The sequence below is a fragment of the Rhinolophus sinicus genome, linkage group LG02 (genome assembly GCF_036562045.2).
Source record: "Rhinolophus sinicus isolate RSC01 linkage group LG02, ASM3656204v1, whole genome shotgun sequence".
Classification (NCBI taxonomy): Eukaryota; Metazoa; Chordata; class Mammalia; order Chiroptera; family Rhinolophidae; genus Rhinolophus; species Rhinolophus sinicus.
This window is the reverse complement of record NC_133752.1, coordinates 168605762-168624998: the sequence shown is the minus strand read 5'-3', so window position 1 is coordinate 168624998 and position 19237 is coordinate 168605762. Positions and strand designations below refer to the sequence as shown.

The window sequence follows — 19237 nt, the reverse complement described above, 5'->3', positions numbered from 1 at the left end:
CCCAACTTATAAATAAGATATATTAGAAAAGATCGTATAATATTGTTTGGTATAAATTAGATTTATTTATATTGTTTTTTCTAGAAAACTTCCAACAAAAGGTGAGACAACTTGATCTACTATTCTAAGTGATTGGGTGGGGTGTAATAAAAAACCAGACTATGGCTTAGCGTAGTAGATCATGTAATATCTCAAAAAGAGATGGGATTTGTGTGTTTCCCAGTCATTTATGCAACAAATATCCTACTATGTGCTCCATAAACACCTACTCTGTCTAGCCCTGTTCTAAACGCTGGGGAGATGATCATAAACGAGAGAATAAGGCCTTTGGAATGCACTTTACTCCTGGAAAAGGAAAGAAACCTTGATTGAAGTGGTAGATTACCCAGAATTGCTGAGTATGTTTAGGCACCAAGTAGTTAATGGAAAGGCTAAACGTGTATGGGATGAAATATAGGTGAAGAGGGTGACATAAGGCACATTAGTGCTCATACATTTTAGTTGTACTGGTCGCTGTCGTACTTATTGTGAGAAAAGATGGGGACTGAAATCAGAATCTTGGAGAAATGCCTGTGTTTAAGGAACATGAATAAAAGGGTAGCACCTGTAGAAGAAAGTCAGAAAATTAGTGCAGAGAGCCTGGGTGAGAACTCAGGAGATTGCAGTGTCCTGGAAGCCAAGAGTGTAAAGATTTCCAGTTGTGAAAAGCTGCATAGACACCAAAGGGATGAGAAAGAAACAGAGACCATTGATGTAGTCATTATGAGACTATTGATCGACCTTTGAGAAAGCAGTTTTAGTAGCATGATGGGCGCAGACTCTCTGGAGAAGTTTGGGGGAAATAGAAAGATGTAAGAACTGAGGGAAGAGTGCTTTTCATATTTGAGAAAACTTAAATAATATTTGCAAGCTTTAGGAAAAAATTCAGTGCATTACATTTTCTTGTCCATTGCTGCATAACAAATTTTCGCAAAATGTAGTGTTTAAAACAATGACAAACGTTTCGTGGACCAGGAATTTGCTACAGGTTAGCTGGATGGTTGCAGCTCAGAATCATTGGGTACCATCTTGGAGACTGACTACCACAGATGGTTAAGTGTATTAATTAAGAGAACACATGACACAGATGATTTCAGTCATCTCAATAAATCAGAAAGTACGGTGATGATCTGCTGAGAGTTGTTTAGAGACTTGAGACTAGTAGAAAAGTAGACCCCTGGGAGTGGGGACGTGAATTACAGAGAAATGGGATTGTCCAGTAGCATTGTTTTAGATGTATCAGAGACACAGCTCCACAGAGAATTCTAACAGAAATTACCAGTAATTTTTTATCAAAATATTAGTAATGAAATGTTATTCAGCAGTAAAATTTTCAAGACACAAAAAGATATAGATGGTAAATAAATGCATATTGCTTAATGAAAGAAGCCAGTCTAAAAAGTCTACCTACTATGTGATTGCCACAGACATTCTGGAAAAAAAAAACTATAGTCAGACAGTAAAAAGAAAGGCTCAACAGTGAAGCAAAGGAGATTTTTAGGGTGGTGAAACTATTTTGTATGATTCTGTGATTGCGGTTACACGACAACTCAGCATTTGTCAAAACCCATTGAACTTTATAGCACAAAGAGTGTAACCAGTCTGTATGCAAATTTTAAACCTTATTTAGGAGGTTAAGGAATCCCAGGATGAAATGCAGACTGTGACAAAAGAATCTATTACCAATTTATGACACAGCCTTACATGAGGAGGTGGGGCAAAAAGGTGCTGACCTAAGTATCTTTGGAAATGAGTGGAGTCTATAAAACTAAAGACAAAAGACATTTTGTATAAACACTTTGTTCTAGTAAGGTCATCAAAAACAAGGGAACTCTGAGAAACTGTCACAGCCAAGAGGAGGCTTAGCCTAATTTTGATTCCTGAATCTAAATGTTGCTGAGTGTCTTCTCCCACAAGCATTACATCCTGGGGCAGGGGTCTGCTCTGCTTTTCTCTCTGGGGTTTTATTCCAAGCTGTTCCTGCTGACACCCTGTGCTTCTGACATTTGAGCATACATAGGTAATGCAAACAATACGACATTTGCCACCTGGTGGACACTGACCATAAAATGCCATGAGATGTTAGAAACCTCCCAATTTCAGAATTGTTAAAATGTTTTTTAAAAAGTGCTTCTTAGAATATATGAAATAGGGTGCTCTAAGCATATTTGTATAAGTGTTCTTATTGTGAGGTGGTATAAAACTACTTTTGAACACCAACAACTCATCTGGGAAATCTGGGATTCTCAGTTTGCAGCCCCATAATTATTTGTTTTATTAGACTTAATAGTTGCTAGTTTTTTACATAAGGTTTAATTTTGGCATTTCTCAAAGCCTGGTGCACATGTCACTGGTCATATATAAAATGTTTTTTAGGTATGATGTGAGCTCACTGAGGTAAGCCAGTTTGGGCGTTCGTCTTTGTTAATTCTTTTGGTAAGTACCTACCGTGTTTCCCTGAAAATAAGACTTAATCGGACAATCAGCTCTAAAGCATCTTTTGCAGCAAAAATTGATATATTATATTATATTTTACTGTATTGTTATATTTATATTATTATTATACCTGGTCTTAAGACCGAGTCTTATATTAATTTTTGCTCCAAAAGACACATTAGAGCTGATTGTCCGGCTAGGTCTTATTTTCGGGGAAACGGTATGTAGCCTCTGACAGTTACAGATAGATGTAACCCATGTTTTCTTCCACACAGTGTTGCTCCCAGTTGTGTTAGTGCATGACAGCAAGCCCAAGACTGAATTCTGCCACACACACTATTAGTAAGTAGGTACGGAAACAGTCATTTCACCTATTGCTGTAAGAATGGTAAAGTCTCCCCTCCTCCGTGTCCTTTTTAGATACCCCAACAAGCACCTTACATGAAAGAACTACTCCATGTGACAATATTCTGACAGGGGGATCAGCTAAGTTAATAGATTCAGACAGCAAAACCCTTCACTGAGAGGAACAAAGAACCAAATAAAATTCTATACTAGGCCCCAATACTCCAAAGGTGTTTGGCTTCTGGGGTAGTCAAATTTTTGTTTCCTATTTATGCAAGGACCTTCAGCCATCCACATACTTTGAATATCACTCAATTCACCTTAAACAAAATATTTCCAACATCCCTTATGCTAATGAACCCTCTGGTACAGATTTAGGTAGTGATATTTGAAGTGCTTGTGTGATGGTCTTGGTTGCCCTGAACAGGCGGGGATAGCTGTAGGGTGTTTAATACATTAACCAACTATCTTTCTTCATTCTTTGTATTGAAGAACTTTAAAGTTAATGACAGTGTAACAGGGTAGTACATGAATAACATTTTTTTCATTTTAATATTTATTATATGTTAGAAAAATAGAGCTAGTGGATAAAACCTGAGGTTTTACAGATATTGCTTAGGATGGAGGCTATTTAAGTTGGGTTTTTTGGTTTTGTTTTTTAAATAAGGTAACTCTCAAATGCTGTTAATAGTACGTGTGATACTCAGATGCAGCAGAATCTCAGGTATGTTCAGGAATGACTGAAGTAGAGAACTCTGGTTTAAGGAAATGTCTTTATCTTTTCTGGGCAGAATTCTGCTATTAACGTCTCTTCTCACTTGCCTATAATATCAGTGGATGGTGCTTTTGTTTGGTAGATAAGCCAGTTGTGTACATTTGGACTACTTTCTTGGTAAGGGATGACCCCAAGGAAAATACCTACCTTCTTTATAACCAAATATTGTCGTATGAAATTTTTTGAAAAGAATTTGTTGCAGATAAAGTTCTTCAGCTTTAGAGAGTTTTATGAAATATTTCTAAATAAACATGACTAACTTATGCAATTTTAGGCAGTTTACCTCAGTGATTATTTCCATTGAAAGCATTTTCTTATCAGTCAGTATTCTAATATAGTAAAATCAATATGGTAATACTTCAGAAGTATATGGCTTTAAATATACATGCACATTCTAAAAGAATTTATGTCATTAACTTGTGAAATATGTACGCTTTATGTTTTATAAATTTTATAAATGTATTAAAATCTGTCACAATTGGTGTTACCTCTCTTTTGGCCACAGTGGGGCAGCAATTTTAGGACCACAGGGACAGACACCCGTGAAAAAGGTTTTTGCATTCCCTTTATTCCACACTATATGGAGTACCAAGCAACACCTGGCTGTTTATTGCCTCAACTGCTGATCAGTCAGAAGGGTGAGGACCTTTCTATTGTATTGTAAGGCCCCAGAGCTGCTTGTGTTTGCTCCATCTTTGTGGAGAGATGCTGCTTGTCCCAGAGCCGGAGCCAGCTCCATTCCACAAGGAGAAGTGTGCACCTCTTTTCATTACATTCCTCAGGGCAGGAATTCTGGAATGTTGCAAGAACTCGCTTGCCACATCTAAAGCATTTGTAAACAAGTGGAATTTCTAGACAAAGGTGGAGCTTTAATTACAGGATTTGTGGGGTTTTAATACAAAATTGCAAGGGTTGCTTGGTCTTTTCCTTTGTTACATTATACTGTACAGTCTGCCTTCTGGGAGGGACCCCTCTGATCCTTGTAGAACCTTGCTTTAAAACAACAGCAGTAGTAAATAATCTGTTTATGCCATCTTCCTCTTCAGAAGCAAAAACAGTCTTATAAGGTGATGTCAGAGGGTACTAAACTCCCCCAAGATTTCCATAACAGTAAACAATTAGGGTCTCTTTCATTTGTGATTTAGATCAGAATGCTCTTTATCTTTCTCCTGAACAAGCTGAGTGGGCAGTTCATTTGTAGTGTGGGAATTAAGCTGAGTTTCAATATGTAAACTCACATTTTAAATTTTAGAATAATGAAGAAGATCCCAGATTAGATCCAATCAGAGGAAGAATTATAGACTACTGTGTTCAATTCCCACACGGGATGGTGGGCTATGCCACCTGCAACTAAAGATTGAAAATGGCAACTGGACTTGGAGCTGAGTTGCGCCCTCCACAACTATATTGAAGGACAATGACTTGGAGTTGATGGGCCCTGGAGAAACACACTGTTCCCCAATATTCCCCAATAAAATTAAAAATAAGAATAAAAAAAATTTTTTTTTCAGCATGACCTTTCTATTTTTTACTCTCCAGATCCTACCCATGTTTTATAGGGTTCATGCTCAAACCCATTTGCAGTTAGCTCGACTGTTTTGAGCCACCTATTTTTCTGAACAGTAATAGTTATTACTTAATGTGCTCTAGTTATGTGTCAAATACTGTTATAAGAGTTTCAATGTTTTCATTCATTTAATCCTCAAAGCAGTTCTATAATGAAGATGCTGTTGTTATATCCATTTTAGAGACAAAGACCTGAGGTACAGAGAGGTACAGTAGTTTTCCTAAGGCCTAAGTCTGATCTAGGCAGTCTGGTTCCAGAATCCATTTATGCTGTAGCATCTCATATTCTTACTTGTATTTTTGTTATGCACTTACTTGTCAGTGAGTTTGGACTTTTCTTTTATAAATTTTCCTACAGGATCCAGCAAATAGCCTCGAAAAATATTTGTTGAATGCATAAAAAAATCTGTTAATGGTAGTCAAGGAAATTAAATCTCAACCCAGTTTTCTTTGTTCCTTCTTTTTAAAACGGGGCAGCAATATGTATAACATTTTCAATAAATTTCCAAAAGACAGTATTTTTATTTAAATGCAGAAAAAAGTTGTAGGCCAAGAAATGTGTACAAAAGGGGCCTAAAAACAGTCAAAGAAGTTACGCCTCCAGTGTCACAAATGTGAGGTAGTGTGTGGCAAGTCAAAACCTATTTTGTTTTTTGTTTTATGGGATAATACCCATACCTCAATGAAACTTGGCCTTGTCAGGCAAATGATCTTGGTTGTAGTTGTTGCCGCAAGACTTTCTGATTGTGTCATATAATATGATGAGAAAAGGACTACTGATGTAGTGAGTTACTTTGTCAGGAGCTTTCATTAAGTCAGTTTGTAGAGATAAAAATACTCTTAGGTCCCAAGGCTATGTCTCAATCATGAGTTTCCATAATGTACTCTGTCCAGTTCTGTGGTAGTAAAACTTTTAAAAACGTACACGTTTTCTTGTTTCCTTGAGAAAGAGTAAGCAGGAGTTTCTAATTGAGTAAATCAAGCCAATGTACAAAGCAACCATTTTAATAGTTTCCTCGAGGCCTATTTTTTGATGATAATGAAACTGGTAACACTGTCTTATGTCTGATTCTGTTCCTGCATCAAAACAGACTGTCTTCCAGGCACGTGGTACAAGTGTAGAATTGACTTAGTACCTGAATAAAAATGTTTTATTGGTAAATCACACTGTAGAAAACCAGTTTGATTTTATAACTTCTTTCAGAGTGAAATCAATGTATATACTGATAGAATATTAGTCATAAACTATCGCTCAAAAAATGTATATTCATGCAGAGTTGAAATTAGGACCTAGGCAAGGAAACTAGAGTTAAATTTCTGTTTGTTTTCTTACTCATATAACTTGGTTGTTTTCATTTTTTCATGTTCATCAACACGTTCTAGAGTCTGAATTTATTTATTGTGCTAGAATTTAACATTATCTTTCATGAAGCACAAATACAGTTGACCCTTGAACAACACAGTTTTGAACTGCACGAGTCTACTTATACACAGATTTTTTTCAATAGCATACTATACATGTATTTTCCTTATGAACATTTTCTTTTCTCTAGCTTACTTTACTATAAGATTATAGTATATAATACATATGACATACAAAATATGTGTTAATTGACTGTTTAAGTTATTGTAAGCCTTCCAGTCAACAGTAAGCTATTAGTAGTTAAGTTTCTGGGGAATTAAAATTTATAAGTGGATTTTTGACTCTGCAAGCGTTGGCACTGTTAATGCCCACATTGTTCTATGGTCAACTGTTTTCAAATTTAATTTTATATTAGTTACCATTGCACAGTAGTACAAAATTAGTAAATTTGAGGTTTTTATACTACATATTGTACATTTGCTCTTTGACTTGAAATTTTTCTAGAACTGTAACAGTTAAGGTAAAATATAGTTAAAGCGTCCAAAGCCTATTAAAAAATTCGCTACTCAGAATACATTTTTTTCCTAGCAAGTGAAATTATCTTCAAGCACCTAGAGAGAGTTCAGATATTCATAGGAGATACAAATATAACCAAACATTTCACCTAGAGCTCAGAAGTTGAGATTTCATATGATAATAGGGAAAGGGAAGAAAGATTACCTGTTTTAATGTCCACATCACTATGGCCTCTTAGATTGTGTCTCTCTCTTTGGTTTGTATTTGGTTGTATAAATTAATTTATTAGTGTTAGCCCACTCTCCATGAGTATATACTTTCTTATTTATTGTGCAAACATTTATATACATCCCTGCTGACAGATTCTTTGAGATGTAGGTATGTGTGACTGCAGTTTTGTTGGTTGCACTAATTATTCCTGATTTGTGGTACTGGAACTACCTGAGTAGGGAGGTTTGGAGAAATCTCTGAGGAGGTAACATTTGGGCAGGACCCTAAGTCATGTAAATTGGTGAGATACACAAGTTATGACATTTTAGAAGGAGGAAGTAATGGCTAACAATCTCACAAAAATTGGAAAGAACTTAAGAACTGGAAGAAGAAATAAATGAAGGGGAATATAAAATGGCTAAGTCAGTGTCTTACTAAACTGACCTTAGAGGGCCAACTTTGTTCATCAATGACCTGAGAACTGTATATTTTCACATTAGAAGGTTCTGAATCCTGTTACCAAGCAAGTATATTTTAGTAGCTGCTACCTCTGGGGAAGAAGATTCTAGTGGTATCAAGGACTTTTCATTATAATTGGTCCCTTTCTAGGCAGGAGTTTATGGATTAATTTGATGCTTAAATCATTCAACTCTTCCAATTACTTTTTTCCGAGAATTTGCTGCGTTGTGAAATTTTAGCTCTACCATGTTTCCCCGAAAATAAGACCTAGCCCGACAATCAGCTCTAATGTGTCTTTTGGAGGAAAAATCAATATAAGAGCCAGTCTTGTTTTACTATAACATAAGACCGGATAATATAATATAATATAATATAATATAATATAATATAATATATACCAGGTCTTATATTAATTTTTCCCCAAAAGACTCAGTAGAGCTAATTGTCTGGCTAGGTCTTATTTTGGGGGAAACACGGTAATAGAACACCAAGATGATAACATGGAACAGCCCTTGAATATTTCTTGGGTAGTAAATTGAAAATATCTGAACTGTTACGTCAGTGTCAAATGAGGATGACTAATCTAGTGTTTAGGAGAAGTTGTTGGCCTAACACATTGCCTTACTTAGTGGCATAGTTTGTTTCTATACTGAATTTGAGTTGATATAGTGGTTAGTGCAGTAAGTATATTTAAAATCTATCTCAGGTTCTATCATCAGGTGTGTGTGTTTAATTTTTGTGAGTCGATTTATTGTGTACCTGATTACCACTTTTAAAAAGAAGATAATGAGGGTGTGAGAGACCATATTTTCAAATTATTTTAAATTTACTTTTGTAATTAGTGCTGCCTTGGTGTTGCTCTTTATATCGTGAAGGTATGTGATATGCCAAGATAAGTGAATTTGGAAATTTGGGACGAAAAGAAAATGTATTCTTACTTTGTCTCTGTGTAACTGTGGTTGAAGACTGTATAATAAGAAATACATTTGGTCTTTGTCACAGGTTCCTGGCACAGAGCTCCTCAAACCCTTGAAATATCCTGAGTGATAGGAGTGTCTTTTGTGATTTATGAGGTGACTTAGAGTGGGGACCCTAGATAACCTCAGGATGAGATGGTTACCAGAAAGACCAAGTGATTAGAGGGTTAAAACTTTCAGCCCCACTCACTGGCCCACTGGAAATGGGATGTGGTTGGTGGAGGGCAGGTTGCAGATTAAGCCCTATAAAAACTCTTGAACAAGAGTTGATGAGCTACCAGGTTGGTGAATTCATCTACTTGCCAGGAGCTGGTGTACCCCCGTTTCATGGGGACAGAAGCTCCTGCACTTAGGACTCTTCTGGACCCTGCCCTATGTACCTTTCCATCTGACTATTCATCTGTATTCTTTATAATATCCTTCAGAGTAAATTGGTAAACCTAACTAAATGTTTCTCTGAGTTCTGTGAGCCCCTCTAGCAAATTAATCAGATCCGAAGAGGGAGTCATGGGACTCTCCAGTGTACAGTCAGCATGTGAGAAGCACAGGTGACAACCTGGACTTAGACTGGCATGTGGGAAGTGAAGGCACTCCTGTGGGACTGAGCCTTTCTCTTGTGAGTTCCTGCGCCATCTCCAGGTAGTTGGTGTCATAATTGAGTTAATGGCATGGTGGTGTTAGAAAAACCACACTTTGTAAGTACACACCTGTGCTCTTCTTTTTTTTTTTTATTTTATTTCTTTTTTTATTATTTTTTACTTATAATTTTTTTATTGGGGAATATTGGGAAACAGGTGTTTCTCCAGGGCCCATCAGCTCCAGGTTGTTGTCCTTCAATCTAGCTGTGGAGAGCGCAGCTCACTGGCCCATGTGGGAACCGAACCGGCAACCCTGTTGTTCAGAGCTCGCACTCTAACCAACTGAGCCATCCGGCCACCCCCCACTTGTGCTCTTCTCGCTGTACTCTTTTTATACTAGTATTTTTCTGCTCTGAAAGATTTGTGTTAGGTGATTTAAGAGATGAAATCAGTAATCAACTGATGCGACAGTTGAGTGCTTTGTGTTGTACAGCACCATTAGACACTGTAGGGAAGAGATTGGTAGGAGAACTGTTTCTTACCCATTAAAAGAACTTCTACTTTGGATATTAGTGATGAATAAGTTGGCACCAAATTAGGGAGACAAATTATTGGGCACTAGATTTGAGTCCTTTGAACTAAAGTCTGTTTTGCAAAGTTGATACTGGGGAACCAGGTCACGTAAATCAGGGACAAGGGTGGCCTTTTCAATACATTGTTTTGTACACCTGAAACTAAAATAAAATTAAAAAGTGAGTGGCCAAGAGTTTTAAATGCCACTGAGAAGTGAAGTAACAATAAGAACTAAAAATAATATCACAACTGAATCCTCAGACATTGTCACAAACATGCCTGAGGGATGCATTGAATCATTATTTTTGGCAAATAATTTGGAGACCCTCACTGGACTTTTTTTCCTGTGGCTTTTTAGTGAAGTAGGATTCGTGCCCTAAAGCACAGAGATACATGAAAAGAAAATCATGATTAATTGAAATTTAGGACCCCCACTGATTTAAACAAATTCATTAGCTCTCACAAAGTTGTGGAGCAATTCATCCACAGTCTGCCTCAATTTCCTTTCCTAAAAAGCGGTTTGACAGAAGTAAGAAAGCTAAACCAGCCATCGCTGACATTTGAGAAAAGCAGGGCAGAATTTTATAAGGCATTTAAGAGAAATGCCCTGTTTGTGTGTACTAGTCCCTTAAACGAATAGTTTCTCTGTTAATTGGGCACCTTTTGTAGGTGTAAATTTTAGATTGCATTTTAAATTTGTGCTTTTACAGCTACTGCTACCTCTAACTGAAATCTCATGAAATAGTCAGGTCAGCTGTTATTTACTTTGTTAATAATCCCTTTCCAGAGTTCCGCAGACATTAGCCACTTCCTCTTCTGTGCTCTGCAGATCAGGTTATGTTATAATGATCTGTTTACAGCTCTGTCTTCCCGATTAAACTGTCAGTTCCACGCTGTTAATGGCCTTGAGAGGAGGGCCCTTATCTTATTCCCTCTATTATGTCCATGGCCTCACCACAGTGCTTTCCTGTGGAAGTCCTGTCATCGGTGGCTGGGTGATAAAGGGGCCCGAGCCTCCCAGGTCCTGGAGAAATACCGTGTTTCCCCAAAAATAAGACCTAGCTGGACAATCAGCTCTAATGAGTCTTTTGGAGCAAAAATTAATATAAGACCTGATATATTTCTATTATGTTATATTATATTATATTATACCCGGTCTTATAGTAAAACAAAACCATTTCTTATATTAATATTTGCTCCAAAAGACTCATTAGAGCTGATTGTCCGGCTAGGTCTTATTTTCGGGGGACACAGTAGTGCAGGGTACTGGTAGCTTCATAAACCAAATACCTGGTCAACTTGTTAGTTCTAAGTATTCCTGGTAATCTTTCACGTTCTCTTGACAGATTTCTGCTGCTTCATTATTACTGTTTTTCTCCTAACATCATATGCAGAGCCACTCTGCCAGCTGTATAATTCAGCAAACATATTATACTGCAGTTTTATTAAAGAAATGTCTGCTTTCAGATGGGGTAGTTTTATAGCCTATACAACAATGAGTACACCTAACCCAGATCTGCTAGAATAATGTAAAACTTCCTTAGTGTGATTTAGAGGTGTTTTGTTATAACTATCCTGATGGTGAGAAGAGTTGAAGACTTGATTATGTAATAGAAGGTCAAATTGATTTGAGGGTAAGGACAGGAAGCTTACTCCATTTTAACCTTCACATACTCTGTTTACAGGTTATCATTTATGTCCTTTGAAAAGGGCTGTCCTTTGCTTTCACTGTGGAAAATCGTCATTTTCTTGACTTCTTTCTGATGTTTTCAAGAATGGATTTTGGTTTTCTTAGTGTGAGACGTTTAAACTGAACATAATGGGTACTAGCAAAACCTTCGCTTTGGAAAAAATGGCAAAGATCATGAATCACTGCTTTTCTAAAACATATGCCAGCCCTTCTGGTTATAGCAAACTGTGTTGGCTTGCTTGTCTGTATTTCAAACTACATGATGAAACAGTTTTATTTTCTCAACTTGAAATGCTATTTTAAAATTTTTTATAGCAGTTTCACATGAGAGGAATGTTTTAATGCCAGTTATGTTACATGCCAGATTAGTTGTAAGACAACTCACATTGCGGTATCTGAACATATTTATGTCATTAGCATTCTAATAAGATATCTACAATATGTTTTGTAAAATGGTTTGTCCGTACTGTTTAGAATCATCATTTTGGATGAAGGGCGTGAAATACAGAAGAAATATATAGTTGGTTATTAAATATGAGTTAACATTTAATTAAATACATGTGGTAAACACTGTTCCAGTTGCTGATGTTGATTTTTCTCATATAATTCTCACAAAAATCCCAGGAAGATTAAACTTTCTTTATTTTTCATATAAGGAAATTAAGTCATGGAGAGGGTGTATAACTTGCCTGTGGTCAGAGAACTATTGAGAAGAGGAGCTGAGCTTAAACTTGGGTCATTGGACTCTAGAATCTGTGTCCTTGTGACCATTAAGCTAGACTGCCTCCTGGAAGAAAGGCTTAACCTTACTTGGAATTAAAACACACACAATTAGACCTGTGTGATGGCATGTATTTTCTATTAGATTTGCAGAAAAGAAAAATTTTCAATACCCAGTATGTGGGGAAAAGAGAAATCTAATGTGTTGAGGTACAAAAATACAAATATACCTCTTTTTGGAGAACCAAGCATGTGAATGTTGAAAACACCCATGTGCTTTGACTTATCCATCCCACTTCTAAGAATTATTCTACACAGCTAAACAGAAAAATACAAAGATGTCTGGACAGTTACATACATTGAGTATTGTTTATAATAACAAAAAATTAGAAGTTAAGTGTCAGTAGGAAACAAGTTTAGATAATTGTGATGGGCAACCATCAAAAAAAGGACCAGTTAAGACTATAATTATTGACATGGAAAGCTGTTCGTGACATACTGTTGAATAAAAACCTGGGTTGCAACACAACATATATAGTTGGATTTTCATATGTTGAATAAATATATGTTTATATATACAAACTCTGGTCTAAAAAGGTATTTACCAAAATGTTAACAGCTGTTGTTTTCTTTACTGCTAGATGGCGTAACTTAGTGATCGAATGTCTGGGCAGTGGAGACCCTTTACCCGGGTTTGAATCCTGCTCAATCTCTTATAAGCAGTAGGCAAATTCCATAACTGCTCTGTGCCCCTAGTTTCTTCAGTAAAATGAAGACAATTACAGAACTTCTATCATTGGGTTATGAGGCTCAAATGAGTTTGTAAAATGCTTGACATAATAAGTGATCAATAAATCTGAGTAGCTGTTACCATTTCTGGGTGGTGGAACTCCAGGCAATTTTAGCTTTCCTTACACCTTTTATTGGTTGAATTTTTGAAATAAGTAGGTATGTATCAACTTTGGAAACAACAGAATATTTTGAAAGACGTCATTTAAGTTGGTATTCTGATAGTTTTGACAAAAAATGCCTACTTATTTGAGCTAAGGTTATTTAAGTTTCTCACTGAACATTTGCCTCAAGAGCTATTTGCAAACCTGTATGCTGGTATTTTACCCTATGCTATATGCCAACTTTAAGGGAATTGAAATCACATTTTTTCTCTCTTATGGCCAGAAGGCATGCATAATCACAAGAAATTCTTCCTGAGGAAGCTGCCTTACTTTGCAGCTGCAACGACATGTTAGTGTGTGACGTCAGTCTGGTGTCAGGCTTGCCGAGGGGCAGGCCCGCCTGACAGCCACAGTGCATTTCCTTAGTGTTTACTCCCCACAGTGCTCATTTGAGAGCAGCTCAAAGACAAAGGAGTCTTTTTTTTATTTATTCCAGTATCCTTTTTGCCTGTAGTTGAATGTCTGTTTACGAATGTGATTTTGATGAAGGCTGGTGAGTAGTTCTTACTACTTTTATGTGTTAGTGATAAATAACTAATGGCTAAATGAGCAGTAGTCCTTTTTCTCAGTTAATGATGCTGTGGTAAATCATCTTGGTAGCCCTAGTGCCAGGCACAGTGCCTAGTGCAGAGGATTTACAGACTATAAATGTTTCTATAACTGAAGTATTGTTGCAGAAATGTAAATACATCATTAGGTTTTCAGACGACTGCCATTGTAAGATGTAATCTTCCTCTTCGTCTCTTCTTAACTTTAAGCTACATAAAGGCAGGAGTTGAGAATTGCTTTAAAGCCTAAAGAATTTCATTGAAAATATTTCATTTATTTTTTTAACTTATTCAAAGAAGAAACTTAATTTTTTTTTCTTAAAGAGAACTGAATGAATAATTCTCATAAGTTGCTTGGAGATGCTGACAATATCATTATATTATGCTTTTATTTTAAAAGTGTATTGATATAGTCTAAATTAACAGCCTAATAATTATTTAGGCTGTTTCAATGAGATTCAAAATAGGAATCCTCATTAACCTAAAATTTGACAGCATATAATGACATTAGATTATTGTAAACAATATTTTTACATTTAAATAAATTAAAGTTGCTACTGCTATTGATTGTACTGGGCAGCAGTACCTTTAAAAGATTTATTTCTTATTAGCAATATTCGTGTCTCTTTGAATTGCACTATTTATGTAGTTGTTTTGAAAGCATTAAAGAAGCAGGTTATATTAAGATTTTTTTATGTAGCTGTTTTTCTTATAACTTTTCTCCATTTTTAGTGGATGAATGATACTTTAGTTTCATACTATTTATATGGTATGAACTGAAGTCTTTAAAATCTTTTACATCTTACCATTTTGAGCATAATTCTTTTTATGCAGGTTTAGTAGCAGCCTTGTGATTTCAAGGTCCTTTAGAGGAATTTTCAAACAAAGTTTTCTCTTAAAGAATAAGCATTTTTTACTTTTTAAGTCTAGTTGAGGAAAAGGTGATATGGAAATTCTTAATAAATATGTTAAATATTTTCATTATCAGTTTTCTGAAGCAATTAAAAAATAAGACTTGTTATACATATTTTTATGTGAATAAGATGGTTAAGTATTGAAAGGAAATTACCTAAATCAGCTTTTTGTATGTGAATGTGCAAAGATACCACATTTGAGGAATTAGCAATAACTGCCTCGTTATGATTCCTAGTACATTGTACAACTTCTATATTTAGAAGCATAAAAATATAGAAGTAGGGTTTCAAGTTCATTTTATTTGACTTGACGGCCTTAATTCAAGAGCCACAATTTTTCCCTTAGGTTGCAGAATTTTCAGCTTCTAGCTGAAAATTGTGCCCAAAGCTAGAAAATTTATGTATATGGAAAGCTCATGAATATTTTTATTCCTTTTAAAAATTTATCTTGAATGCACTTAAAATGTTTTATCATGGTTTTAAAATAGCCTATATTTTAAAATTAATAAGTTATTGTAGTAATGATGAATTGGAATATATTCACTATACATTTTAAACAAAGATGTTTTTGAGGCATTGTGACATCAGTGGTAACTGTCTAAAGAGCACTAAAGTTCATGGGAGAAGCTACTTGAACTTTTGTATGGACAGGAAGTTAAAGCTGGCAAAGAAAAAGAGAGGGCGGGGGTGAGCAGAGCTGCTGGGGGAATAACCTGAAATTGACAGGAAGGTTTTATTCAAGACTAAAGCAGTAGAAATTAAAGTACTTGTTTGTTTTCTAAGGAGTAAGTTATGTTTTAAGGAGCCCTTTCCACCAGTACTGAAACCTGGTGGAAAGTATAATTGTGCTATTTATTCTTTAGGTTTGAAATTTAGGTTAGTAAATTCAGATGGAATAGTATTCTTTAAGCCATTTATAGTCTTGAACAATATTTTTGTTTCCTAGTGGTAGACAGTACAAAACCTTGGGCATTTTAGATGCTTAATAAATATTTGAGCATAAATGAATGAATTGATTAAGCAAGTTAAATGAATGAGGAGAATTGTTTGATCTTTGTATTAGAGAGATTCCATCTTCACTGCGATAATGAAAACCTGCCAGTTATCTAACCAACTACTAAGATGCCGTGGTCTTGTACTCCTTAGAAGGAACTATGTCTCTGAAGTATAATGCTGCCATCAGGGTATGCTGCAGTAGTCACTGCATTTCATTGCTGGCTCTACACTCTGTATTTGTGTCTCTGCTATAGAAAGTGGGCCTTACCCTGCTATTCTGGGTCAGGTTTCTATCTCCTGCCTCTTCTGTAAGTGAGAGATTTCTCAGTGCTTCGGGATAATGACTTGCTGACTAAACTGAGCCTTAATTAAATGCTGTGTGCCTCACATAATTCCATTACTGTTTGGACCTTTTCAGAATTATAAAAATCATATTATTTTGAAGTCAAAGTGCCAGGAATGGAACAAATACAGTATTTCAAATAAGTAACAAATTTTACATACATAAATATGCTGTTACTAGAGCTTAGATTTTCAACCCCATTTCTGTGCTGAACTCTCTCCACACCTGACCATTGCTGATGGTAAGGCCCAGTTCAGATGGCCGCCACCTCTGTGACATATCCTCTGTTTTTCCCCATCTAAGCAAGATCCATCCCTAATCCATTTCCTCTTTGTATTTTTGTTTATTACTCCTGTTTGTTTATAATATTAAGGCTATTTCTTCAATGCCTGTCTCATACTGAATGAATGTAAGTATCAAAATTGCCCTACAAGATAGCCATTTTGAAAGAAAGTCTACCTTTTTTTTTTTAATAAAACCTTTTTGTTTCATAGTGCTATTACTTGACTTATTAGTAACTATCTTTTTGTTCTTGAAGTAATTGTTTAGCTATAGCTTGTGCAGTATTAAAAGGATTGAATACTATTCAACAAAGAAGAGTGGTGATTTTTTTTTTTTAATTGGAATTGAGCTCTAGGTTCTAACATTCTGACCCTATTGGAAAAAAGTGTTTCATCTACTATAAAATGATTGAATCTTTTTTGAAATTGTGTGCTAACGTAGGTTAGAATTAGGTTAACGTTTTTCACATATGACCACACATAAAAGAGATGACGCCTAAATTTAACTTTTTCTAATTTGTTTGCTTCCTTCCCAATGGTATTGTGAACTTCCATTTAATACATGTTACAATAAAACATTAGTAATTAGCATTCATTAGAGAGTGTTAGAGTTGTCTGAATTAATGAAATTCCAAGTTATATATTTTTAAGTGTCACATTTTTGCTTTTAAATGCCAAGAAGAATATTTCTAACTACTGACATGTTTCTGAGTTGGGGTTCTGCTGAGTTTTATTTTAAAACCCCAGTAGGCTTTTGTTATTAATCATATTTTTGCAGTGACCGGGTAGTTCAGTTGTTTGGAGCGTGGTGCTAGTAACACCAAGGTTGCCGGTTGAATCCCCGCATGGGCCACTGTGAGCTGCACCCTGGAAGGAAAGAAGGGAGGGAGGGAGGGAGGGAGGGAGGGAGGGAGGGAGGAAGGAAAGGGAAGAAAGATTTTATATATATATATATATTATAGATGATTATACTTTTTCAAACAAGCATTCTTTTAGACCGCTAAAAATACCTGCTGGCATTTTCATTCTGTTATGTGGTTCTACAAGTGCTTTTTATGTAGATCATTCAATAGTAAATAGTGTGCAAACCATTGTATTTCATAGTAAAGGTAGGGCAGAGAACCAACATCTTTTTAAAGCAAGGAAGTGACATAATTTTACTTCTTTTCAAAAAATCTCACTCTACTAGCACATTCAAGTTTAGTTAATATTTGGTGAGGGCTTTATTAGGTCCAGGTAATGTACCTTGGTGCTACTAGGTACTTTATCTTTTCAAAGCCCCATGGGGTAAGATTTTTGTTATTGTTGATATTGTTTCAATTCCTATTTTACAGAAGGAAGTTGAGACTCAAGTGAGGAGTATGGTCTAAATTGGGGAGAGCCTGGCTATAGTGAGGTGAGTTAGGATGCTTTTCGGACATAAGAGCCTGAGCTAAGGCAGTGATAGGTAGACATGGAGTTAGCCATCTACTCTCATAGGGTGGTTTCTGGGTGGCAACCAGAGATGTCACCAAAAGTTACTTTGGTAGATTACAGATTACTTTGGTGGTTGTATGTATTCTAAGAATCATATTTATGTTTTATCCATAAAGTGCCATTTAAACTTCCCTTTTGAAAAGTTCAGAATCACTCAAATGACTTACAAGTGAAAGATTATTCTAAATTATTGTAGGCATTTTTGCTTATAATGTAATTTATCAAGTAATTTAAAATGTAGCTGTGCCATAACACTCAGGATGGATAACAGTTATGAATGTGATTTTATTTGTAACCAGCATGGTGTTAACTGAATTTTTCTTGTGCTACTTCCAAAATTATTTAACATCTATTAAAAAGTGTTTAGTTGGTAGGTTTTAAATGTGAATGTTGGTTTTATTTAAGAAAGTTTTTTAATGAGATGATTTAGAAATTATCTGTAAATAAACCAAAAACGAAAACAGATGAATTTGTATGTGAGCCTCATATTTAGAATTTTTTTTCTTTATTATTCCTAGTCTATAATAATGTGTTCAGCTTTGTACTTGAAGCATTACATCATACTTATATTTTCCCACTGGGAAAAGCAAGATTTTCAGTTCCTCTTTTATAAAACCCATGTTTTACAATTGTCGTTATTTGCACTTAAATTCTTTGGTACCTAAAATCAGGAATATGTGAGGTAACATTTATGAATATATTGTGGTAATTTTGTCTGAGCAGCAAAGAGTGGAACAAGATTATCAAGCTTTAGAGAACAGGAAGATGGAAAAGAGATACTGGCCTTAAAATTAGAATCAGAAAAGGTTTCATTACTGTGCTTCAAACAGACGTAGACTTGAGGTGATGCTAGGCAGTGAGATGGAAGGGGAAAGAAGAGGAGCAGTGAGGGAGGCTGCATGTTCACAGTCTGTGGAAGAGGGAAGAGACCTACCTCTATGGAAAGTATACGTTTTGTTTTGTTTGTTTTTGTACCATTCAGCAGAAACATGGGAGAAGATGTAGGGCAGAACTGTTGGCTGTGCTGAGTCCAGGAAGGGGCAGCAGTTGAAAGGTGGTATCTGGAAAGGATGTATCTCGAGGAGTGGAGGCACCTCTTCCTCGCCGTGTCCCCTTGTGACTTCTGATAACTTTGTAAATACTGTGAGCCTCAGTTCACCCATTTGTAAAGCAAAGATAGTAATACCTCAACGTGTCTAAATGAGATCGCTCATCAAGTTTCAAGTATAGGCTGTGACAACTGAGAGTGAGTAGCCCTGAAGTTTGATGTTCAAGTGCTACTTATTAAGGTGATGGTTTTAAAATTTATTGCTGTAGTGAGGATCAGTGAGGTGCTCACGCCTGATGAATTATTTCTTTTCCTTTAGGAAACCTGAGATTTTCCATTTTCTAAATGATGAGAGAAGAGAGGGTAGAAGATAAAGGGTTCAGACCTTAAGGAGAATCTGTAGATGGAGGGTAAATGAATCACTGAGGTTT

The 19237-nt window shown here is 35.9% G+C and overlaps 1 protein-coding gene across 23 annotated transcripts in view; it reads left to right on the top strand.

Annotated features, from left to right (window-relative positions):
* Nucleotides 1-19237, top strand: part of PLEKHA5 (pleckstrin homology domain containing A5) — a 204977-nt gene that overhangs the window by 94394 nt on the left and 91346 nt on the right. The window contains exon 1 of one of the 23 annotated variants that reach the window (XM_019714635.2): nucleotides 13545-13693. The exons of 21 other annotated variants lie outside the window; for them this stretch is intronic. In XM_019714635.2, coding sequence (XP_019570194.2) covers nucleotides 13659-13693 — 35 coding nt within the window. In that variant the 5' untranslated portion in view covers nucleotides 13545-13658. Of the gene's footprint in view, nucleotides 1-13544; nucleotides 13694-19237 lie in introns of those variants that run through there. One more of the 23 variants, XM_019714639.2, reaches the window with a different exon arrangement.